Below are 24,522 nucleotides of genomic sequence, written 5' to 3' on the forward strand. Positions count from 1 at the left end.
TGCTCCTTCCCTCAGTCCAATTCTAGTTTTGCAGACCAGTTGCTCTCTGAGGTCACAGTCAGCAATTGTAGCAGCAGACTAACAATTAAAATCAATTTCTTCCATTGTTTTTTCCTTTTTTATAATAACTATGTACAACATGCATCCATCTATCTTCTTCCCCCTATCCGGGGCCAGGTCACAGGGGCACCAGCCTAAGCAGAGAAGCCCAGACCTCCCTCTCCCCAGCCACCTCCTCCAGCTTGTCCAGGAGAACACTAAGGCCTTCCAAGGCCAGCAGAGCGATACAATTTCTCCAGTGTATCCTGGGTTTGCCTCGGGGCCTCTTCCTATGCTTTTGTAAAAAGAACATTAAACTCTACGACTCACAACTATTTCTTCTTTAGCTTTGGATGGTTTACCTGCTGCCTCTGACGATGGATCAGATGCCCTTTTGGGGAAGTATAGTATTTTTCTCTGCTTTGTCAAAACCTCTACAGAGCCTGTCAAGAGAAAAATATCTGTCAGCATAGAAGATATGAAATATATATATTTCGTTAGACAGCACTGAACAAACTTTGGTCAGCTGATTTCCTCTGTGCAGTGCAGAAGAGTATCAGTCAAGGTGGTGAGATGGACTCATCATTTGTGGTAGTTCTTCTGAAGAAAGACCACTGGTACCATCTGTGAGCCCAAACCACTCAAGCTGTCTGCTGCTCTGCTTCATCTGCAATTACAGCCAGCACCAGGCTGATAAAATTATACCAAATACCACATTACTTTGTATGAATAAATAATAAACAAGAAATAAACTTTGGAGATGCTGAGCAGGTGGTTCCATCATCAAACTGTAGACAGCCTCTTTGTTGGAAGAGGTAATGCCTACAACAGGACTGATTCTCCATCATAGATCTATAGAGTGTGTCAACTTGTGGTATTCAGATAATAAGATTTAAGCCAGGGTGACATAGTTTTCCAGATGACCTTTGCAGACTGACTTACCTGTGTAAGTATGAGGCTCAACAAAAATCAGACTCTGTAGTAACAGATAAATGAAACTCCAGCTGGGAGATGGAAATTTGCATTTCTGTCTGACTCATCTGGACAGGGACAGTGTGGCAAACTGAAAAGCGTCTCCAAAACAGCCAAAAGTGAACTTAATACTAGGAATTTAAGGGCTGGGAATTTAACAAATTGGTTAAAAAAACATAATGTGTTAAAAAAAATAACGCATTTAATCACACTTTGCAGGGAACTTTTGTCAATGCACGATTTCCTGGTATACCGATTATACTGATGCACACATCAGAGCTAGAAAGAGTTAGTTGTCCCTGACAACCCCATGACCCTACACAAAGTGTTTCAAATGTCTGGGGGCCTGCCTTAGGCGAGCAGGCCGATTGAGGCCAGCAGAGGGAGAGTCATTCTGATCAGGACATGAGGTACAGCTGCCACCCCTTTCCCCAACAGCAGGTGAGGCAAGTGGGCGATATGGTGAGAGTCTGTCCTGGTGCAACACTACCATGTGCCCCTAGCCATGCATGCGTACCAGGTACACCACCTCAGATAACACTGTCATGACTTCCGTAGGCTCTTGCCAATGACTGCAAAGTTCAGGGTCCATTTCTTGCCCACCAGCAATCTCAGGCTCAGGGCCTAAACACCAAGTCCATTGGTGTTTAGAGATCCTGCAAAAACAATAGGGCAGCAGGTGTGCACTGACTGGACTCTTGGACAGCAATTCTGTAGGACCAAAGGGCCAGTCTCAGTCACGTTGGTGTTGGCTGGTTAGGATGGCCAGTTGGGTAGCCAGGGTGCGGTTGAGGCGCTTGCCCAGGCCGTCGCTTTGAGGGTGGAGCAGTGTTTCTTTGTCTTCTCCAACCCAAGCCACTGACAGACCTGCCCAAAGGCCTTAGATTCAAAGTTACACCCCTGGTCACTGTGGAGCTCAGCAGGGACCCTAAGGTGGATAAATTTCTCCTCCACCAGCTTCTCCACTGTTGTAGCTGCACTTTGATCTGGCACTGTGTACACCTCAGGCCAATATGTGAAATAATCCATGGTCATCAGTACATACTGGTTCCCCAACTCAACAATGGTGAATGGCCCCAAAATATCCACTCCTATTCGTTCCATAGGGGCCCTCACCAAATACTGCTGCAGGAGAGGTCCTTTTTGTGCTGTACAGATATGCATGTGCAACTCCACATCTCGTTGGCACCCAGGCCAGTAAAGCCACCCACTGAGACAATGGAGGGTCTTGGCATTAGCATAGTACCCTGCTCCCACTGAGCCATGAACAAGCTTGAGCACCTGGGGACGTAGCGAATGGGGCACCAGCAATTGTAGGAGGTCTCTACCCTGTCCAGGGCCTGCCACCTCTGGTACATGAGGCCTTTTTGAAGCTCAAGGTTGTGGTAGGCCCTCATCAGCCTCCTGCTGCTGGCTCAGTGCTGTTTGACCTCATTCCTCCTGTCATTGGGAATAATGACACTCAACTGCTGCACAGGGACGTCCTTGGAGCACTTCCAACCAGCGGGGCACCTGGCCTTCTGGGTGCTTGAAGTTTAAGAGGTTAGGGATGCATGGTCAATGTGGAGGAGGAAGCGGCAGCCATGCAAGTATGGACGGAAGTGCTGTACTACCAGAACTACAGCGAGCAGCTTGCGCCGAGTAATGCAGTAGTTTTTTTTGGCTCAACCCAATGCACGGCTGAAATAAGCCACAACACATTCTCCATCTCCAATCTGCTGGGACAAGACAGCCCCAATGCCTACATTGCTGGCATCTGTGTTCACAATGAAGGACTGTTGGGCGTCAGGGTAGGCCAGAACTAGGGCTTTTGAATATAGTGTAAATACTGTAGGGGTGGCTGTGGCTCAGGTCGTAGAGCAGATCAGCTACTGATTGGAAGGTTGGTGGTTCGATTCCTGGCTCCCCCAGTCTGCATGTCAAATATCCTTGGGCAAGATACTAACCCCAAATTGCTTAATGTTTATTAATTGCACTTGAGTTTAGAAGTGCTTGTATGAATGGGTGAATGAGGCATGTTATATAGAGTGCTTTGAGTACTCTGGGAGAGTAGAAAAGTGCTATATAGAATCAGACCATTTACCATATACTACATATGTCATCTGTGTCCAGATTTGGTTTATATGCAAACTACAAAGAGCACAGAGATGTTTTCATACGGCACTCAGGTCGGCCAAGGTTAGTCTCTAAAACAACTGATCACATATAATGTGAGGGTTGCTATTACTAAAGCTCTGATAAGGTCAACTTCAAACTGGACAGACTGGATATTTCCATCCAACCACACTTTTCTGGGTTCAGATGTGCAGCTATCTGAGCAGAGACCCTCCAACACTACCTGCTTCCAGCCACCTCCTGTGTCTCTGTGTGTGTCTGTTTTTTCTATACTTGTTGCTTTCACATTTTTTCAGCCAGCTCCTGTTGAGGATGTAACCCAGTGTGAACTTTCCCTATCATTTTCACATGAAATACATTCATTTTTTTCTCAATTACAATCACATGGCCAATCTATAGATTTGTTTAGTCTTTTTTTTTTTGTAGAAAGATGATTTTCTCATAGCCATAGTAAAAGGAAAAAGCTCCATAATGTGGTTTAGGTACCCACTAGTGTTTCTGTAGCCAGCTGAGGTGATTGTGAACCACAGTAGAGAAGTCGCTTTGTCTTGCATTGGTTAAATGGAACATGGCCAGTGTCTCACAGGTCAACACTCTGGGGGTATTATCATTAGTGTGTGACATCATGTTTAACTTAATGAAAGCTAGCAATTGGTTGCTGAAGCGCCTGCAGACTGCTCTCCCACCGAGCACTGCATTCATGCACAAACAAACAATGCCACAGGGCAAACAGCTGGAGACAGTAGACTGTGGGCACAGGCCCAGAAGACTGCTGCACCAGTTTAGACCAAATATAATGGTATGTTTTCAGATGCGAGCACTGGTTTATTTTTTTTTTAAATATCTCATGGTCTATGAAGTGTGTGATTAACAATACTCTAACTAGTTACATGAGAGCAGTTTTATTTTCACATGTTAGTAACACAGCACATTTGTTCTATACATTAACTTGTTATTCTTTAGCTTTCAGGACTTGTTTCAGTGTTCCAGTGTACAGTTGAATAGTCATAACAACAACAACAATATTACTTCTACTACTAATAACACTAAATAATTAAACACTCTTCCATTTAAAGCAAAGAAAAAAGTTCAAGATACAGTTAAGGAAGAATAATTTTTACAAATTAACTTTTCCTTAATGAGCAATGAGACCAATGTAAAGTAAAAACTTAGAGTATGATAATGAAAATAGCTCCATATTAAAACAGTTGTGAGGTTGGAATATAGGTCCATGGGGACTTCCAATATTTGTGACAGATCACAAATTAGAATGAAGCTATTCTGGTTTTTTCCTTTTTTGTGCAGGTGTCACAGAGATTTGATCAAAATGTGACTATTTATAGCATGAACACAACACAGACCCAGGTTAGTTTTAATTTATTTTTTTCTCTAAATCCACTTTTTATTATAGCATTTAGTTATATTCTGTGATTTAGTTTAGTTTATCTAGTGTATTGTCAAAAAGTAAATGCATAGACTGTTGTTGGTTCTCCACATTAAGTTTGAATGTGCATGCATGAAAAAATTCCACCCTCATTTTCCAGACTGCAATCTGTATTCTGTGCCACTAGCCATCCTATTATCACATGCTTTTTGATATCTGAATAAGAAGTGTGCCAGACATCAACTCTGATTTAGTTCATAATGGCACGTTGCCAGCACACAGCACAGACTGAGTCAAGCCAACAAGTCTGCACTATAACGACACCCTGTATGCAGCACAGCTCACTCCCAGTCCAATCACACTATGAAAATCTCTTTGTTTCAGTAGTTAAAATGTAGCTCAGCAAAAAAAGAATATGACCAAATATCTAAATATCTCAAGCTAAAAAGAAAATTCATGTAAATGACACACTGACAAATTAAAGCAGCTCAGTGTAGCGGTACAATGTAGTGGACAGTGCAGTGCAATAACGTGGCTTGAAGGTAATGCATGTTAACAGCTGAGATTCAAATAAAATGTTAACATGAGAGGACAGAGAATGCTCTGCCAGACAGATGTGTGGCATTGTAAAGAGGCACTTCATGAAATATGAAAGATTTCTTCAATATGCCCCCATGCTGAAAAAGTCTCTTAGAAAAAGTGCACCACTGCCTGTCAGGTAAGTAGTGTGGAGGGTCATCGAAATAATCTATGTTCAGGGACCTTCTACACCACCACTTGGTTAGAAGAACACACAGTACAGTAGACCCTACAATAATACATAGAGAGAAAAACCCAACAATCATATGAGCCCCTATGAGCAAGCACTTTGGCGACAGTGGGAAGGAAAAACTCCCTTTTAACAGGAAGAAACCTCCAGCAGAACCAGGCTCAGGCAGGGGCGGGGCCATCTGCTGTGATTGGTTGGGGTGAGAGAAGGAAGACAGGATAAAGACATGCTGTGGAAGAGAGACAGAGGTTAATAACAGATATGATTCAATGCAGAGAGGTCTGTGAACACATAGTGAGTGAGAAAGGTGACTGGAAAGGAAAAACTCAGTGCATCATGGGAATCCCCGGCAGCCTACGTCTGTTGCAGCATAACTAAGGGAGGATTCAGGGTCACCTGGTCCAGCCCTAACTATATGCTTTAGCAAAAAGGAAAGTTTGAAGCCTAATCTTGAAAGTAGAGATAGTGTCTGTCTCCTGAATCCAAACCGGAAGCTGGTTCCACAGAAGAGGGGCCTGAAAACTGAAGGCTCTGCCTCCCATTCTACTTTTAAATACTCTAGGAACAACAAGTAGGCCTGCAGAGCGAGAGCGAAGTGCTCTAATAGGGTGATATGGTACTACAAGGTCATTAAGATAAGATGGGGCCTGATTATTTAAGACCTTGTATGTGAGGAGCAGGATTTTGAATGATGCATTGAGTTTTTCCTTTCCAGTCACCTTTCTCACTCACTATGTATTAACAGACCTCTCTGCATTGAATCATATCTGTTATTAATCTCTGTCTCTCTTCCACAGCATGTCTTTATCCTGTCTTCCTTCTCTCACCCCAACCAATCACAGCAGATGGCCCCGCCCCTCCCTGAGCCTGGTTCTGCTGGAGGTTTCTTCCTGTTAAAAGGGAGTTTTTCCTTCCCACTGTTGCCAAAGTGCTGCTCATAGGGGGTCATATGATTGTTGGGTTTTTCTCTGTATCTATGAAGCTCCTTGAGGCGACTTTTGTTGTGATTTGGCGCTATATGAATAAAATTGAATTGATTTGAATTGAATTGTGTTATCTGGCTTCATGGACAGATAGAGCTGGGTGTCATCTGCATAGCAGTGTAAATGTAGGGTTAGAATTGGTCCTAGCACTGAACCCTGTGGAACTCTATAATTAACCTCAGTGTGTGAAGAGGACTCTCCATTTACATGCACAAACTGGAGTCTATTAGATAGATATGATACAAACCACTGCAGCACAGTACCTGTAATACCTACAGCATGTTCTAATCGCTCTAATAGGATATTATGGTCGACAGTATCGAATGCTGCACTAAGGTCTAGCAGGACAAGCACAGAGATGAGTCCACTGTCAGAGGCCATAAGAAGATCATTTGTAACCTTCACTAAAGCTGTTTCTGTGCTGTGCTGAGCTCTGAAACCTGACTGAAACTCTTCAAATAAACCATTCCTCTGCAGATGATCTGTTAGCTGTTTGACAACTACTCTTTCAAGGATGTTGTTCACAGGCAACATACAGTTCCAGTGGTATTTTTGCTAAATTTAATATAGTCTGTGATCCATCCAGTCAAACAGATGATATCTTCTCCACATGTAGATTCAAAACAGTCCTGAAGGGTCTTTAAGTCTCAATTGTCAAACTCGCAAAAGCCTTTATGGATACAGGCTGTCATTAAACAAGAAGCCAACAATAACAATGACTAATGAGAATTGCCTCTGCAAGTAATGTGGAGGTATTGTAAAAGCTATCAGTGCAATATTGCAGAAATCTTCCTTCATAGTAACATATGCAGGATTGCATGACTTTCAGTAACTAACAGTTTTAATCTTTTGTTCCTGCCACTCAAATGAACATCTCTATCTGACCAAAAAGTTCTGAAGTGAGGTGCTGCTGCACTGTGGAAGCAGCCATGTTTCTGTGAAGCACATACATACGCCCAGTCATCTCATTGTCTCACATTCCCAAAGGTTCTTACTTCTTTGCTTAACTCCAGCTCTTCAGCCCCTTCTTCAGGATAGCAGCCTAATATTTGGAATTGTTTACACCAGGTTGTACAGGTGGGCAACAGAGAGAAAGAAAGAAAGCAGGTCATACATATTAAATAAGTAATTTGGCATAACCAAGCACAAAATGTACTTGGTTAATGTTCAGAAGAATTATGGTTGTGGTTGAAAGAAACCAACATCGACTGGACTGGAAACAGCCTGTAACTGGTTCAGATTTATCTAAGCAGCTGTAATTATCAACCCAGACCCCTCTAACACAAGGTGCTACCTTACAGTTGTGACCAGGGATGGTTTATTTTCATACTGATGTCTGCTTTAACTGACACAATAAAGTCTGTTATCATACCAAAGCCAAGCGTCCGTACTGTGCTGTGTCAGCGTATAGCAATTTAACACTCAGCTCTTTCTGTCCCTGTTAGCTAACCCTTCACACCGTGGGGTTAATGCTTGTATCATTCTAATGAGGAGTTATCGACTCTGAGTATACGTTACCATTAATGTTAAAAAGACCCTTTATTAAAAACCTTTTTCTATCATGATATCTTGCAGATTTGCTCTGTTTCAGTGAAAAAGCTTTTCTCTTAAGTAAACTCTTTACTCCACAGAAACGTTCATCAGCACTTGACAAAGTAAACTGATAAAAATACAACAAAACTGAAGCTTGAGTGGATAACTACCAGACTTTGCTGTTATGAGTTGAAATGCATGTTGTAAAACTCCGGGTTACTTCCACAGTACAGAGACAAGCAGTTAGTGCTGTTTGTTTGATCGGTGCCTCTGAATATGATGGTGAATGATTGTCCGGCTCTCTGTGTTAGCTCTGCAACAAGCTGCTGATCTGTCAGGTCCCTGCCTGTCATCCTATGGGAGCTGGGTGAGGCTGGACTGGATAAGTAGGAGAGGATGCATGGATGGGTAATAATAATTATAATAAATAATCTGCCAGAGTAATACAGTAATAATGAAGAACACAAAAGTGCCCCAAAACTTCAGGCAACAACAACAAAATCAGAGGTCCTGAAAACGCCAAACATGTTTTCATTATGTGAAAAACAAGAGATGTTTATGCTTCAGTTGAAAACTGGTTGAATTTACATGTACAGTGGGGCAAAAAAGTATTTAGTCAGCCACCGATTGTGCAAGTTCCCCCACCTAAAATGATGACAGAGGTCAGTAATTTGCACCAGAGGTACACTTCAACTGTGAGAGACAGAATGTGAAAAAAAAAATCCATGAATCCACATGGTAGGATTTGTAAAGAATTTATTCGTAAATCAGGGTGGAAAATAAGTATTTGGTCACCTCAAACAAGGAAAATCTCTGGCTCTCACAGACCTGTAACGTCTTCTGTAAGAAGCTTTTCTGTCCCCCACTCGTTACCTGTATGAATGGCACCTGTTTGAACTCATCATCTGTATAAAAGACACCTGTCCACAGCCTCAAACAGTCAGACTCCAAACTCCGCCATGGCCAAGACCAAAGAGCTTTCGAAGGACACCAGGAAAAGTATTGTAGACCTGCACCAGACTGGGAAGAGTGAATCTACAATAGGCAAGCAGCTTGGTGTGAAAAAATCAACTGTGGGAGCAATCATCAGAAAATGGAAGACATACAAGACCACTGATAATCTCCCTCCATCTGGGGCTCCACGCAAGATCTCATCCCGTGGGGTCAAAATGATCATGAGAACGGTGAGCAAAGATCCCAGAACCACACGGGGGGACCTGGTGAATGACCTGCAGAGAGCTGGGACCAAAGTAACAAAGGTCACCATCAGTAACACACTACAACGGCAGGGAATCAAATCCCGCAGTGCCAGACGTGTTCCGCTGCTGAAGCCAGTGCATGTCCAGGCCCGTCTGAAGTTTGCCAGAGAGCACATGGATGATACAGCAGAGGATTGGGAGAATGTCATGTGGTCAGATGAAACCAAAGTAGAACTTTTTGGTATAAACTCAACTCGTCGTGTTTGGAGGACGAAGAATACTGAGTTGCATCCCAAGAACACCATACCTACTGTGAAGCATGGGGGTGGAAACATCATGCTATGGGGCTGTTTTTCTGCCAAGGGGACAGGACGACTGATCCGTGTTAAGGACAGAATGAATGGGGCCATGTATCGTGAGATTTTGAGCCAAAACCTCCTTCCATCAGTGAGAACTTTGAAGATGAAACGAGGCTGGGTCTTCCAACATGACAATGATCCAAAACACACCGCCCGGGCAACAAAGGAGTGGCTCCGTAAGAAGCATTTGAAAGTCCTGGAGTGGCCTAGCCAGTCTCCAGACCTCAACCCCATAGAAAATCTGTGGCGGGAGTTGAAAGTCCGCGTTGCTCGGCGACAGCCCCAAAACATCACTGCTCTCGAGAAGATCTGCATGGAGGAATGGGCCAAAATACCAGCTACTGTGTGTGCAAACCTGGTAAAGACCTATAGTAAACGTTTGACCTCTGTTATTGCCAACAAAGGTTATGTTACAAAGTATTGAGTTGTATTTTTGTTATTGACCAAATACTTATTTTCCACCCTGATTTACGAATAAATTCTTTACAAATCCTACCATGTGGATTCATGGATTTTTTTTTTCACATTCTGTCTCTCACAGTTGAAGTGTACCTCTGGTGCAAATTACTGACCTCTGTCATCATTTTAGGTGGGGGAACTTGCACAATCGGTGGCTGACTAAATACTTTTTTGCCCCACTGTATGACATTTATGATTTCATTCATGATGCATGAAGACTGTTACACGCAGTACTGATGTGTACGAATATATGTGGTGTTTGGATTAAAGTACACTGATCCTGCTGTGATGTGGGCTGATACACTGTGAAAGACAGAGAGACTGAGAGGGAAATACAACGATGCTGAAAGAAAAAGATTTTGAAGAGAAATGCACGACACTAGAAAGAACTGCCAATAGAAACATCCCTGCAGCTTTCTTATTCTTGCTCTGATTATAACTGCTGCTGCCAAATCAATTAGATAAAGTTGTAACCACAGTTATTGTGGAAAGATACATACATTTAAAATGTCCTTTTGGAAAATAGATCGTCCTCATGGACGTCCGCAAATAGTGGAGGAACAAAACTGTTCAAATGTGTGTTGTCTTTCTGCTTTTTCTCACAGGTCTGATTCGTTTGCAAGAGCTTATAAAGGCGCCTTCACGGTACAACATCCGGTTAAAGATTCGGCAGCTGCCTGCAGAAACCAAGGATGCAAAGCCACTCTTAAAGGAGATGAAAAGGGGAAAGGAGTTTCATATTATCTTTGACTGTGGCCACGAAATGGCTGCTGGGATACTGAAGCAGGTACGAATATTTGTTGTTGTATTTTGTCCTCTTCTAAATAAAATAACCACAAAAACTCTCAGTTCCTAACCAACTGAGTAACAGCTGAACAGTTTAAAATAAGTCTGTCCTGCAATTTCAACTTGTATGTTGTGATGGACGAGCAGTAAAGCAAAGTCAGGCACAGCTTAGAGTCGAAAAACAAACTTAAATTAAACCAAAAAATCTAAATCTTGGGCCCATAAAAGATGTCAGAGTAACTGAACTCAACAAACAACACTGCCACCCCAAACAAACTGACCTACCCCAACGAGACAAAGGGGAAACTTAAATAGTGACTGATCAGCCCACAAAGACACAAAAAGGGGGCAAACACACAAAAACCTGACTGAAACTATCCCAAAAGGTTGATTCTGTTCATCTGGATGTTTTCAGAATCATCATCATCAGGGGACTTCTTCAGTCTCAGCTGACTGCAGCTTTGTTGATCGGTAATAGAGTAACATAGTGTACACTCTTAAGTGCCAGGAGGATTCCCAGGAGTTATACATCGGAGAAACCAAACAACCTCTGGGGAGGCGGATGGCACAACACAGAATCAAGGAAATGACCTCACAGCCCATTGTTCATTCAGTGGTGCTAGTTTACGTCATTGTGCAAATAAACTGAGAATACAGTATAATGTGATTGTAGAAATAAATTAATTCTAAACCAAAACCAATTCTTTACTATCCTGTAAATTAAATCCTATATTTAAAGAGAGACAAATATAAGTGTAGTGTGATGTAAGAGTTTCTATTGTAGCGCTGTGATGTTTGGTAGATGCTACCCACGATGTGTGGCTGTAACTGCAGCCATCACAATGTAAACAATAGTTTATTTTGATGTATTTAAAACGGTATTGATGTTTGTGAGCCGGTTCCAGTATTTCCACACTTCAAATTCTTTGCATTGCTTTTGGGCAGTGTTGCATTAGGATAAAGTTGTAGTCCTGGGCGACCGGTTACAAGATGAGCTTGTAACCGGAAGGTTGGTGGTTCGATCCCCAGTTCTATCTGTCTCGGTCGTTGTGTCCTTGGGCAAGACACTTCACCTACTGGTGACAGCCAGAGGGGCCGATGGTACGACATGGCAGCCTTGTTTCTGTCAGTCTGCCCCAGGGCAGCTGTGGCTACAACTGTAGCTGCCTCCACCAGTGTGTGAATGTGAGAGTGAATGAATAGTAGCATTGTAAAGTGCTTTGGGTGCCTTGAAAAGTGCTATATAAATGCAATCCATTATTATTATTATAGTCTGGGCATCTGCAAACCACTGTTGCAATGCAGCAACATCCAGGGCTGTGAGATGGTCATCTCAGTGGAGGGAGGCGGGAATGGTGGAATTTGGCACCTCTCAACCACTTCATCTCTTTCCACTTCCAGGCTCGCTAGCCTGCGACAGCAGACCCATTCCACAGTTCCACTCCACAAACTGCCAGAGTGGGTCATTTTCACTGTGTCAAACAACCCGAAAAAGTTATCTCTAGAAGTTTGGTTGTTTGCCTAGTTTGTAAGATTTGACAAAAAAAAGCATTTAAGATGAAGTTTTATTGTTTTACTTTGTAAATATAAAATGTATTTTAGACCCAATAATAAGCAACAGGTATGACAAACAACACTAACCTACACTTACTTAAATGAAACTTTTAAATTATTTAATTTTGAAGAAGGTCATTTTGAAAAAGTTTGGATAACTTATGGTATCCAAATGAGTTAAAATAAAGTAGGTATTGAAAGGAACTGTGAAACATGTCATGGCTACAAGAAATACAAAATAAGAAACACATTTTAATACATTTCTAATCAGTTATAGAAGTGAAACGGTGAAGGTTTATCACACTGCCCACCTCCTCTTCACTGGACCTGTAGCCTTTCTTTCTCATCCACCCTGTTGTATGTTAGTCTATAACCTTTAACCTCACCGCTTCTGCTTTTCAGGCCTGTAACCCATTGTAGGTCTGAGACTCTGCTCCAGTGTAGTTTGCACAGACTGGACTCTGCTCAGTTCAACTGAGCGTACGCCTCTGCTGTCGACAGCTAGCGACCTTCTCTACATGTCCTATCATCAACTCTGCTCTGGTTCAATATTTCAACCCTCACTCACTCAGCCCTGCAATATTTATTCATCTCTTATCTAACTGCAGTCTCCTGTTATCATGTTTGTTTATCCACTCTGAGGAATCACAGCCAAAAAACTTTAGTTATGATTATATTGTATTAAAGCACTGGTTGACCCCCCCGTCCAGGAAGCCACAGTCTGCGGTCAATCGGCTGCGGCCAACTTCCCAAAAGAGAGGGCAATCTGTCTTAGCAGTTCACAGAGTTTAACATGAGAATATTTAACATGTTCAAAGTAAAGATTCAATTTTCAGTTCAAATTCAGATGTGCACCTATCTGACGGGGTAAAAGCAGTCGGGGGAAGCTGCTCGTTTTGCAGACACTCAGCTTTTGTACCGATATGTCAGCAGGATTCTAAGTAATTATTCAATCAGTAAAACACTAAAGATTCTACTAATCAAACCCAACTCTCTTATATATTTATCTATCAGTGACATCCAGCCAGCACTGGACCAATGCCTCCAAACTGCAAATGAATGAGCGAATGAGTGAAGCCGCTGCTCCTGCACTGACTGTACTGCAGTCATTTCTTCTTTTACTGTTATGCTGTTTTGTGGATCACAAGGTTTAAAACCACTTAAACACACACACAAAGTAACTCCACCAGAGCGCCTATTTCGGGTCACTTTTGCCGGTCCAAGCCCGGATAAGGGAGCAGGGTTGGAATTGTGACATTAAAAAAACAATAATTGCTAAAAGAAATGTAATCTGTAGTTCTAAATAAACGTTTTTTACTCATCCTTACATGATGTTATGTTTCTCTACTACAACGTACATCATTTAGCAACTTTTAGGACAGCCAATAGCGATTTTCCTTACTGAGGAGCTGGCAACACTGCGAGGGAGGAGGAAGGTAGTGACGTGGCATTTTCAAACCATATCGTTTTATCCTTCCACAATGAGAAGCAAAAATTTCCAGCTTACTTAGTTAATTTAAGTCAACTCAAATAACCTGAGTTAATCAGCTCTTTGAAAAAAAGTACTTAAACTGAGTTCTAATAACAAATTGATAAAAACTGAGTTCAGTCTGCTTAATATGTTTAATTAAACAGAATATTAGATTTTACAGTGTAAAAACAGACTGGTGCTGCCGGCATCTTAAAGCAGCTGTTAATATAAATAACACAGAATTGAATTAAACTGCAGGACTGTGGTAACTCACTTAACAAGCATTCATAATTCTCCTGCCTGAAAGATTTATAAAATATTGAGGACGACACGATTCAATTCCTGTTCTCTGTCACTCTCCCAGGGTTTTTAATCAGTGTCATACTGCTAGATTGCTGGGGAAGGTCAAGGTTGCCTTTCATTAATAATGTCAGAAAGAATCACTGCTAATGACAAGTAATGAAAGGTTTGAGCGTCTGATATTCTCATTACGTGACTCACCAATTAGTTATAAGTACTCATAGCAATGAAGGTGTCCAAATACCCATGGAACCAGTACTTCCAGTTTGTGTTTCTGGGTTCAAAAACCAGAGAGACGTGGTGTTTAGAGACAGTGTCTCAACCTTTCTGATACCCCTGACACGTACGGGATCACTGAGTTTGTCCTTCTCTCCTGGATCACCTGGAGCTTTCTTTAGGAGCCTTCCCAGCTTTGACAAATGTCCAGTTATGTTAGTTTTTGGTTGTTCTTGCGTTTTTCAATTGATTGAGAAAAAATGTGATTGGACTGTTATTTAAATCTAAGTTAATCTAAATGTAATGTAAGTACTCCAGAAATATCAGCGACTCTTCTTCTAATCATGTTAATACTGATGTGTAACAGCTACTTTCATTTCATTGAATGTGTTTTTCTGTTAGTTTGTTTTCTTTTCCCCAAAGAAAAACGTTTCTGGCACATCCAGGATTTTGTACTATGTGAGTCTCCACTGAGGCTGGGCTGGTTTTCAGACTGAGCTGTGGAGTGTTTCTCAAGGTTTCTCACCTGTTAGCAGCAGCATCATCCCTTCCTGTCCCCTTATACATCCTCTGTGCACAGCTGTAGTCTGTGGTTTGTTTATGTACCGGAGTAGGTAATCCCAAATGGAGTATACAGTCATCACCACACAGCACAGACACATACAAGCAGCTCCTGATGATCCAAACCCAATAGCCACACAGTTAGTTCGGATCATAACAGAATAATACAGAGTAGAGGTTCTTTTTTTGGAAACACATTACTTTTGTAAAGGTGTTATTACCACTGCTGAATTTTGTTTCCCAGTAGAATGTATGGCTGTTACAGCAGGCGAGGGGAGACTGAGTCATACTGAGTATAAGCATGACAGAAGTCTCATTTTCATGTTAACTTCAGCATAAAATAGAAAATGGAGTTGATGCAAACCAAATTTTCCCCGCTGACCAGATTTTGTTATATTTAAAAAACTAAATAATATAATATTTTATATTAAATAAATTATTATTTATTTAGTGCCAGATCACAACAATAGTTGCCTCAAGGTGCTTGATACTGTAAGGTAAAGACTCTATGATAATACAAAGAAAACAAATAATTTGAGTGAGTGAAAAAATCTGAGTGAAGAAGAAACACTCAGTCCGTTGTGGGAAGTTTTAAACCCAATGTTAAAAGCAGACCTAAAATGTTCTGGTTCCACAGAAGCGGATTGGAGGCTGAACCCATGTGGAAAAGAAATAGGAAAAGACTTGCATCAGCCTTAGCTTGCTTCATATAGTGAATCATATAAGGCTTATATGATTTATTCGTTTCTCATCACTTTCATATATTGATTTAGGAAGTATCCAAAACATACAAGTTTCATTATATAATTTTTCAAGGGATCTTATATCTGTTTTCACTCTTGGTCCCATTCTACTTTTAAAAGCCCAAGGAAGCACAACAGTCTGAAAGTGCTCTGTGGTGGTGATCCAGTACTATGAGGTCTTTAAGAAAAGGTGGGGACTGATTATTCAAGACCTCATAGGTGATTATAAAAATGTAAATTTTGAATCTAGATTTATCAGGGAAGCCAATGAAGTATGAACAAAATATGCAGCAGCATTTTGGATTAACTGAAGGCTTTTCAGGGAGTTTTTAGGACTTCCTGATAATAATGAATTACAGTCGTCCAGCCTGGAAGTAATAAATGCATGAACTAGTTTTTCAGCGTCACTCTGAGACAGGATATTTCTAACTTTAGAGATGTTGCACAAAAGGAAGAAAGCAGTCTTACATATTTGTTTAATATGTGCATTGAAGGACGTGTCCTGGTCAAAAATGACTCCAAGGTTCCTCACAGTGTTACTGGAGGCCAAGGTAATGCCATCCAGAGTAAGAATCTGCTTAGATACCATATTTCTAAGATTTTCAGGGCCGAGTACAATAACCTCAGTTTGATCTGAATTAAGAAGCAGAAAGTTAGCGGCCATCCAGGTCTTTATGTCTTTAAGACATTCCTGCAGTTTAACTCATTGGTGTGTGTTATCTGGCTTCATGGACAGATAATTTAGGAGTAATCAGGATGCTACAACACCAGGCAGACGCTGCAAAGAAAGCCCTTACAACATGTGGTTATCCCAACTGCGCCTTCATCAAATCAGTGAATATGGAGAGAAAAGAAGGTCTGACACCAACTTGGGGGAAAAAAGAATGACAAATGGAACAACAATTAGGTTTTGAGATCCCTTTCTAGGCCCTTAATGCCCACTCACATTTTGCACAAGATGATCTCAATAGGTCACATGATGGGATGAGGTAAGGGCTCACAGTGGTTTCACCTCAGACCTCTGCTGAGAATGACCCACACCTTTATCACAACTTGGCTTATGTGATGAGACAAATTCTCAAAAGTGGGTCAACGACCCTCTTAACCTCCTAGGACCTGGCGTCCACATATGTGGACATCACCATCCATCCATCCATCCATTCGCATCCGCTTATCCTGTTCAGGGTCGCGGGGGGCGCTGGAGCCTATCCCAGCTGTCATAGGGCGAGAAGCGGGGTACACCCTGGACAGGTCGCCAGTCTGTCGCAGGGCCAACACACAGAGACAGACAACCATTCACATTCACTCGCACATTCACACCTATGGGCAATTTGGATTAACCAATTACAGTGGGGCAAAAAAGTATTTAGTCAGCCACCGATTGTGCAAGTTCCCCCACTTAAAATGATGACAGAGGTCAGTAATTTGCACCAGAGGTACACTTCAACTGTGAGAGACAGAATGTGAAAAAAAATCCATGAATCCACATGGTAGGATTTGTAAAGAATTTATTGGTAAATCAGGGTGGAAAATAAGTATTTGGTCAATAATAAAAATACAACTCAATACTTTGTAACATAACCTTTGTTGGCAATAACAGAGGTCAAACGTTTACTATAGGTCTTTACCAGGTTTGCACACACAGTAGCTGGTATTTTGGCCCATTCCTCCATGCAGATCTTCTGGAGAGCAGTGATGTTTTGGGGCTGTCGCCGAGCAACACGGACTTTCAACTCCCGCCACAGATTTTCTATGGGGTTGAGGTCTGGAGACTGGCTAGGCCACTCCAGGACTTTCAAATGCTTCTTACGGAGCCACTCCTTTGTTGGTGGAATTGAACTCAGGACCTTCTTGCTGTGCGGCAACAGTGCTAACCACCGTGCCACCGTGCTGCCGATACTCAAAATACTCAATTATGTTCTACATGGGACTGATATCCACGTACGAGGACATTATACTGCTACTGTTCTATCAACATTTTAAACAAATATCCTCATATGTGGCTCTTAATTTTCTTAAAAACAAAAATAAGGTAAAAAGAAAAATCTGGTAATTCTTTGTTTTTACATTCATCGGGTCCCAATCAGCCCAAATATCAAAGAGAAATTAAAAATGCTGCTGTGGAAGAGTTCAGGTCTTAGGAGGTTAAGGGACAATCCCCATAGGATTTAAATACCTGGGACTCTCACCATTTGGTTTTAGAACTGAAGAAGCTTCTTTGACGACAGCTTCAAGAAACTGAAACAGTCCAGTCACTTTCATTCCACGCTCCTTACACTACCATGACTCACAGCCTGTACAGACATAGATGTAATGATATATCTGTCATGAGTAATTCTTTTGTATGCAGTGAAGATGTAAAACTATTAACAAGATCATAATGTGGAAGTCTGCAGCTCACATACAAATATGTCTTCCTGCTTTGTCTACAAAGCCGTGACATTATTTAAAGAACATTAAGCGTCTTGTCCTCTCTTTGTGGGAGTTGTGTTCTGCACGTTACCACGCCTTCTCACACTTTCAGGGGTGCTTGGCCAGATGGGATATAACATCTGTCCAACATGTTATGGGTCTATGCATGATCAGTTGGACATGCTTGCATTTCTTCAAGGGTTGTTCTCATACTAACTCTTTTCACCATGAATTAGTAGAAGCTCTATTTCAGATATCCAGGTTTTATGCTCTTTGTCTTTGTCTAAGCCTTTGAATGCAACTAGCAATTACAAATATATTACTTCTTTTCAAAACACAGCTTACTAATGGAAAAATGTATCAACATTTGGCTTTATGCATTCAGTGAGCAAAACGAAAGGCATTTTCAGTTAGATGTAGTGTTTTCTAGCCTGAACCTGGTAATGAATAGCTGATAAAATTAGCTAATAAAGCAACTTGACCCTTGAAATGTTCAGCTAACATATCATGTAAGTAAATAAATACATACAGTCATGGCCAAAAGTTCTGAGAGTGACACAAATATTAGTTTTCACAAAGTTTGCTGCTTCAGTGTTTTCAGATCTTTGTGTGAGTTGTTTCTGTGATGTATTATAATTATTAATTACAAGCACTTCATACGTTTCAAATGCTTTTATTGTCATTTACATCACATTTTTGAAAGAGTCGATATTTGACCAGTGTTGGCCCTTCTTTTTCATGACCTCTGCAATTCGCCCTGGCATGCTGTCAATCAACTTCTGGGCCTGACTGATGGTGACCCATTCTTTTGTAATAATGCTTGGTGTTTGTGAAAATTAGTGGGTTTTTGTATGTCATGTTTGTTTACCTCTTTGGGGTTCACCACAATTTGTCAATTGGATTAAGGTGTGGAGAGTTTTCTGGCCATGGACCCAAAATTTCAGTGTTTTGTTCTCCGAGCCTCTAAGTCATCACTGTGGCCTTATGGGGCGGTGCTCCATCAGGCTGGAAAAGGCATCGTTCCTCACCAGACTGTTCTTGGATGGTTGGAAGAAGTTCCTGTGGGAGGATGTTTTATTCATGGCTGTGTTTTTTGTCAAAATTGTGAGTGAGCCCACTCCCTTGGATGAGAGGCAGCCCCACAGATGAATGGTCTTAGGATGCCTTACTGTTGGGTGAGACAGGACCGACGGTAGCACTCACCTTTTCTTCTCCAGACAATCTTTTTTCTAGATGCCCCAAACAAATGGTAAATGGCCTGCATTTGTACAGCGCTTTTCTAGTCCTTAAGGACCCCAAAGCACTTTACACTACATTCAGTCATCCACCCATTCACACACTGGTGATGGCAGCTACATTGTAGCCACAGCTGCCCTGAGGTACACTGACAGAGGCGAGGCTGCCGGACACCGGCGCCACCGGGCGCTCTGACCACCAACAGTAGGCAAACATGGGGTTGGTATCTTGCCCAAGGATATTTGGCATGCAGCCAGGAGGCAGCCTGGGATCGAACCACCGACCTTCTGATTAGTGGCTGACCTGCTCTGCCACCTGAGCTACAGCCACCAAACAATTGGAAAGGGGCTTCATCAGAGAAAATGACTTTACCTCAGCAGGCCACCTTCCAAAAGTCTTCACCTCACTGTACGTGCAGATGCACTCACACCTGCTGCCATTCCTAGCAAGCTCTGCAATGGCGGCACTCCGATCCTGCAGCTGAATCATCTTTAGGAGACGGCCCTGGTGCTTGCTGGAGTTTCTTTTGTGCCCTGAAGCCGTTTTCACAACAACTGAACCTCTTTCCTTGAAGTTCTTGATGATCCAATAAATGGTTGATTTAGGCGCAATCTCAGTAGCAACAACATCCTTGCCTGTGAAGCCGTTTTTATGCAACGCAATGATGGCTACACGTGTTTCTTTGCAGCTAACCATGGTTAACACGAAGAACAATGATTTCAAGCATCACCTTCCTTTTAACACATCCAGTCAGCATGACATCATGATCTCCAACCTTGTGCTCATCAACATTCTCACTGAGTTAATGAGAAGATTATTGTAAAGATCTCAGCAGGTCTTTCTATGGCAGCGATGAAGTGCAGTGGTGATGGGTTTGTTCGGATTAAGCATCAAGGACTTTGCATTTCATCTGATCACTCTTCTCAACCTTCTGCAAATTGTTATCATAAAAACAAACTTGTGAAAACCAAAATTTGTGTCGTTCTCCAAACATTTGGCCATGACTGTACATACAAATGTAGATTAAATGCTGTGCTGAGCTGACCCCCAAATATCTGTTTGGCTAGAGAGCCTTTATTAGTCCAGTGGAGCTTTTTCTTTGGTGATGCTAACGCAGACAAAGGGCTTGATGTCCAGTTTAGCAGCTGGCTGGTTTTTGCTTGCTTACACAGTCAGATTCTCACTGGTAAAAAAAAATTTGAAGCCACATCAGCGCTTTGGTGTCCTTATATAGAGTTTGGTACATGGGCTGATCCTTATATGCTACTTTAATGTCTGCTGTTTGTTAACATCAGTGATTAGCTGACTCTATTTCTAGGCTACTATTAGCTAGGGCTGTTGCTCACTGTTGATGCTGGGAGCAGAAGAGAACAACTGAGGCAAGGCGTTATAGTAATTATTCATCTAATAGATCATAAAACAATCTCGCAGAACAACTTTGAACTTTTTTTCCTCAAGAGTATGACAGTAAGAAGTCAGATTATTTTTTCACTAGAAGAAAAGTGTTACATGAAAATGTGCCACATTCAGACTCAGAGTCTTGTGTGCTACAAGCACAATGAGCACATTTGGTTTTGCTTTTAGAAGATGTATTTATTGTTACAGGAACATATCCGTCTTTGTGATGACATAATGCAGTAACACAAACCTTTGCATATTCAGGGATTAGTACTCTGCAGACTGCTTTGTTATTGAGAAATGTTAAATCGTTTTACATACCATGTTTACACTTTCACGCACTGAAAACAGTTTAACACTGGAAAAATATGTTTTTGATTTTTTGAAATAAAAATAAACAAAAGCAGCTCTTTTACAATAGCTCCACTCTGCAGTGCTTAATACTACTTGTGAATGTTAGTTTGGTGATGCTAATGTTCCAGATGTTCCACAGAATTATGCATATTGTACTTTAGCAGTATTCTAAATGTATGATCACCCTGGGCGCTGTGTCCTGCCTCGCATGGTTGTGTTTTTGCTGGGCTAAAGCAGTGTAGCACAATATATGCCTTCTCACATTACATGGTAACACAGCGATGTAGCCTTACAAAACAGTGTGTGTGTGTGTGTGTGTGTGTGTGTGTGTGTGTGTGTGTGTGCAGAATATGACAAAACATTTTATCTGCTTCCTGATTTATTTATAAATCTCTCCCAATGTGCCCCCTTCTGTCACTGTCTTTCTTAGGCTCTTGCCATGGGGATGATGACAGAGTACTATCACTATATATTTACCACACTGGTAAGTAGAGTCAGAGACTGTCCTGCACAGTCATTTCTTCATCAGATCGAACTCACAGTTCCATATCGCCATAAAGATTTGTTGCATGGTCAAAACATTAGATGGTGCAGCTTCTCAATCTTCATTTCATTTATTTTTCTTTCAGTGGGTGATTCATTTTCCAGAGCCAAAGAAAATAATATCACACTACTTTGTAACATCTTATTTTCTCTTGGTTTATCCTTCCTTTATCAGCTGATGATATCTTTTAATATGAATCATCTTCCAAATGTTTCTTCATTCCATCATATTTTTCCTCCTTTTTTCTGCTTCCTCTTTTTGTTATTGTTTGTTCATTGTTCTTCTTTTTCATCTTTTTCTTGATTAATAGTTTAGTCTTACTGTGTAAAAAGTGCTACTAATTCCACCCTGAGCTATGGTATGTATGTAACATACAAAGTATGTCGCCTTCTGACTGAGTCTTCCAGTCTTGTGTAGTCTTGTGACTACAAGACTCAGCAGTCCATCTGCACCTAAAGGTCAAAGGTCACTCTTTGAGGATGTCAGTGTTCACATTTTGGACAGAGAGGACAGATTGTCACGGTCTGCGGAGGCAGACCGTGCGGAAATGTGTGTGGTGGACCCAGGAGGATGCAGGAGTGGAGTTAAACAAAAGCGAGCCTTTTATTCTGGCTGATGAAAGGAACAAAACAGAGTGAGGGCAGCATAAGAGTAATAGTTAAACAGAAACCTAAACTGGACATAAACTAAGGCAAAGCTATGGCTGGAGATACGGAACACAGGGGGTGGTAACACAGACGACGCGACGCAGACTGTATGAAACACAGAGACTAAATACACATGAGGGATGATCAGGGGAAGTGACCACACATGGGAACGCAGCTGACACACATGAACTTAACAACAGGAAAGGAGGAGTAAAACTGAATACACTGACAGTGAATGCAGGCCTTCAAAGTAAAACAGGAAACATGAGACATGAACCGGGGAGACATAGTACAGGGGGAGGTGACATAACTGACAGCATGAACTTGACAGTACAAGACACACAGACATAAACACACGAAGGGCAAGGGAGACGTAATGCAGGGGTGATATATACAAATGGCTGGACTACCTTAGAGAACCTAAACAAATAATAAACATCAAAATAGGCTAAGCATAACACACTGGGTCACATGACCCAGGACCATGACACCACCCCCCCACCAAGGGCTGGCTCCAGACAGCCCTAAACCAAAAGAAACAGACCACCGAGCCCGGGCGGGCGGCGGGGGACCAGGACGGAGGGACCAGAACAAGAAAGAAAAAACAGCCAACAAAAAACACTGGAGCACGTGACAACAGTCCAAACATAGCTCAGGGGGTCGGCCCGGAGGGCGGCAACCCAACAGGCCACGCCATCTCCCATCAGGAGGCTGTCCATGCGGGAGGCAGTGGCGGTGCAGTTCAGGAGGCCGACCCGGAGCCCACGGGCACAAGAATTCAAGGGTCACACGGTCGGGGGGCCGACCAGGCGGGCGCCACAGGTGACAGAGCCGGTCAGGAGGCCAGCCGTGCGGAAGGCAACGGCGGCGGCGAAGGGGACGGCGAAGCAGCTCAGGGGGCCGACTGCGCGGAAGGCAGCGGTGGCTCTCCAGTGTCAGGCGCACCGGTGGGCACAGGACCAGACGAGGCAGGACCAGGCGGTGGCGTGCCAGCCACAGGCAACGGAGCCGGACCAGGCGGTGGCGTGCCAGCCACAGGCGACGGAGCCGGACCAGGCGACAGCGAAGCAGGAGCTGAGGCAGAGGCTGGACCAGGCGACGGCGAAGCAGGCGCTGACGCAGAGGTTGGACCAGGCGACGGCGAAGCAGGCGCTGACGCAGAGGTTGGACCAGGCGACGGCGAAGCAGGAGCAGAAGCCGAAGCTGGACCAGGCGAAGCAGAAGCCGGACCAGGCGATGGCGGGGCCGGAGCAGGCGAGGCAGGACCAGGCGAAGCACAGGCAGAAGCTGGACTAGGCGAGGATGAAGACTCTGATGAAGCTGGACCAGGTGAAGCACAGGCAGGAGCAGAGGCCGGACCAGGCGTAGCAGAAGCAGAAGATGGCTGGATGGGCGGCTCGGGCCCTCCAGCTGACGTGGCATGAGGCTGGTGCGGTTCTCCTGAACCCCCAGCTGACAAGGAAGGTTGCTGGACGGGCTCCTCGGGCCCTCCAGCTGACGAGGCATGAGGCTGGTGCGGTTCTCCTGAACCCCCAGCTGACAAGGAAGGTTGCTGGACGGGCTCCTCGGGCCCTCCAGCTGACGAGGCATGAGGCTGGTGCGGTTCTCCTGAACCCCCAGCTGACAAGGAAGGTTGCTGGACGGGCTCCTCGGGCCCTCCAGCTGACGTGGCGTGAGGCCGGGCGGGCTCCTTGGGCCCTCCAGCCGACGTGGCGTGAGGCCGGGCGGGCTCCTCGGGCCCTCCAGCCGACGTGGCGTGAGGCCGGGCGGGCTCCTCGGGCCCTCCGGCTGACATGGCTTGAGGCTGTACAGGCTCCTCGGGCCCTCCGGCTGGAAGAGACGGCTGAAGCAGAAAGCAGTCTGAGGCGGAGAGAAAGCTCACGCCATTCCTAGCAGGCTGAGAAGCAGCCTGTACAGCTGACGTGGAAGGAAGCTGAACGGGCTCCTCGGGCCCTCCAGCTGACGAGGCATGAGGCTGAACGGGCTCCTCGGGCCCTCCAGCTGGAAGAGACGGCTGAAGCAGAAGGCAGTCTGAGGCGGAGAGAAAGCTCACGCCATTCCTAGCAGGCTGAGAAGCAGCCTGTACGGCAGACGTGTGGTCCCCTTTCGCTGTCTCGTGAACCTGGGCTTCGTGTGGCGCGACTGTGAGAGCAACGCTAGAAAAAATCCTGGATCCTACAGAGTCAGGAATATGGTCCATGGTTTCGTTGTGTGCTCCTTCAAAGCAGTCACACACAGGTCTTTCAGCTCTGGAGCCCAATTCCGTTATAGTCTCCGGCCTCGGCAAATCAATGCTTGTCTCACTCTGCTTCATAGAAGGGACTTGAGGCACGAAAACGCAGTCACTCACCGGAGTTAATGCGGTGCAACGGCGGCGCCGGCGCCGCCCCCTTCTGGTAGCTGGCACGATGGGCGCTGATGGCACCAATGCAGAGGGTGGTGTAGCGGCGGTCTCCCCGTCTTCCGCCCACATCCTTGCCAGAAATGA

The 24,522-nt window shown here is 43.6% G+C and overlaps 1 protein-coding gene across 4 annotated transcripts in view; it reads left to right on the top strand.

Moving 5' to 3' along the window:
* The window catches only part of grik2 (glutamate receptor, ionotropic, kainate 2), a 351,880-nt gene that overhangs the window by 92,490 nt on the left and 234,868 nt on the right, over positions 1 to 24,522 (top strand). For all 4 annotated transcript variants that reach the window (XM_085472845.1, XM_085472848.1, XM_085472846.1 and 1 more), the window contains 2 exons: positions 10,418 to 10,599; positions 21,274 to 21,327. In XM_085472845.1, coding sequence (XP_085328971.1) covers positions 10,418 to 10,599; positions 21,274 to 21,327 — 236 coding nt within the window. The remainder of the gene's footprint in view (positions 1 to 10,417; positions 10,600 to 21,273; positions 21,328 to 24,522) is intronic.

The sequence above is a fragment of the Copadichromis virginalis genome, linkage group LG11 (genome assembly GCF_057382275.1).
Source record: "Copadichromis virginalis isolate Kocher_CV1m ecotype Utaka linkage group LG11, C_Virginalis_male_GT1.1, whole genome shotgun sequence".
Lineage (NCBI taxonomy): Eukaryota > Metazoa > Chordata > Actinopteri > Cichliformes > Cichlidae > Copadichromis > Copadichromis virginalis.